This window comes from Crassostrea angulata, chromosome 5 (genome assembly GCF_025612915.1).
Source record: "Crassostrea angulata isolate pt1a10 chromosome 5, ASM2561291v2, whole genome shotgun sequence".
Taxonomy (NCBI): domain Eukaryota; kingdom Metazoa; phylum Mollusca; class Bivalvia; order Ostreida; family Ostreidae; genus Magallana; species Magallana angulata.
The window spans coordinates 35,815,363-35,816,793 of record NC_069115.1 but is presented as its reverse complement, the minus strand read 5'-3'; the positions used below and the strand labels follow the sequence as shown (position 1 = coordinate 35,816,793).

General features: G+C 32.9%; 1 protein-coding gene across 1 annotated transcript in view; it reads left to right on the top strand.

The window, feature by feature from the left end:
* The window catches only part of LOC128183704 (palmitoleoyl-protein carboxylesterase notum1-like), a 15,181-nt gene extending 14,012 nt beyond the window's left edge, over nt 1-1,169 (top strand). Inside the window, exon 13 of the mRNA XM_052852826.1 lies at nt 8-1,169. Coding sequence (XP_052708786.1) covers nt 8-300 — 293 coding nt within the window. The 3' untranslated portion in view covers nt 301-1,169. The remainder of the gene's footprint in view (nt 1-7) is intronic.
* Nucleotides 1,170-1,431: the final 262 nt, after the last annotated feature.

The window sequence follows — 1,431 nt, the reverse complement described above, 5'->3', positions numbered from 1 at the left end:
TTTACAGAAAACAGAAAGAAGAACAGGTCTCAGCGATCTGCAAAGAACGTTAGTAACTGCAGCCATCACCTGATCGAGCAGTGCCCCCTACCTCAGTGGTGCAATAGTTTTTGTCCCACCTTCCGGAACCAGTATAACGGACAGGAGATTGACTTTTTCAAAGTGTTCGCTGCTTCCGGTATGGACAGTAAATCAATGGCGGAACTCCTGGGCGTGAATACGTCAACCGTGAACGCGATGAACGCCAACACAATATCTACTCTATTGTTGGACACATTCAGACAAAAGAGGCCTCAGTAAAGCTCTAAACGGTTGTTTGTTTTGTATTTTTTAGAAGGTCTTTACCTTTTGAGACCTGTACCTCATGTAAAAGTTCTGTGGCGAACCGTTAACTTATAGAATTCACTCTCATAAACATTAAAAATTATATATTCCATTGACGTTTTTCATCGGAAATGCTTAGTAATCGCGTGTCACTTTTAGGCAGTATTTTAATATTTCTTGTACATCATACATTTACATATTTTTAATTACTTAACAATCAACCCAAAAGCAGCATTATAACTTAACACTTAAATGCCATTCAGATATTCAATAATTGAATGAAATGGAATGTATTTCGTTTGGAGGGTTGGTCGCTACATCTTGTCTCTGTCTGAGGTACATTGTTTTGTATATTTGCAAGATAGATATGCAAAGAATATTTGGACAAAAACTGGATCGTTTCTACAAATGACCATGTCATATTTATCTTTTGTCGTATTATGGCAGATTTCCCCCGGGGTATTCATTGTTTGCTGCCTACAATTTTACAGAGTTATTGCTAAAGAATTTGTGATGCATAATTCGACATTTAAAAATGATTTGTAAATATTTATGTGTTTTTTTTAAGGAGAAAAAAAAATCATTTTGTGATATGTAGCAATTCAGGGAATATGAATTGTATTTTGTATATAATTATATTGTTATTTTTATTATTCTGTACGTATAATTTTATTTTGTAGCGATTGTTCAAGCAATATTCTTTTTTGAAACATTTGATCATTAAAATGTTTTATGTAGCATCTTTGTGTGTCATTTCTTGAAAGAAGTTGAGTAAAATTGTTTAGAGATACAAAGCATTTGTTGGACTGTAAATGGCGATGCTTTCAATAAAATTAAATACTTTCCTTTCTGTCCAAATTCTATACAAGATAAATAAATCATCTTGTCAGAGACAACACCCGTTATTTAAATGATAATATTAAATATCTCAGACAACATTTTGTGATCCAGTAGAAAACTAATCCAGGCGATGAAGCGGTCTGGGTTTCTTTAAATTTAATTTTTAGAAAACTCGACTTTTAAGGTTGAGTAGACTTGTTCGTCTATATGTTTAAAAAATTTAGTCCGCTCTTTAATACATTTAAATGATGCCAAACATAGATGTTT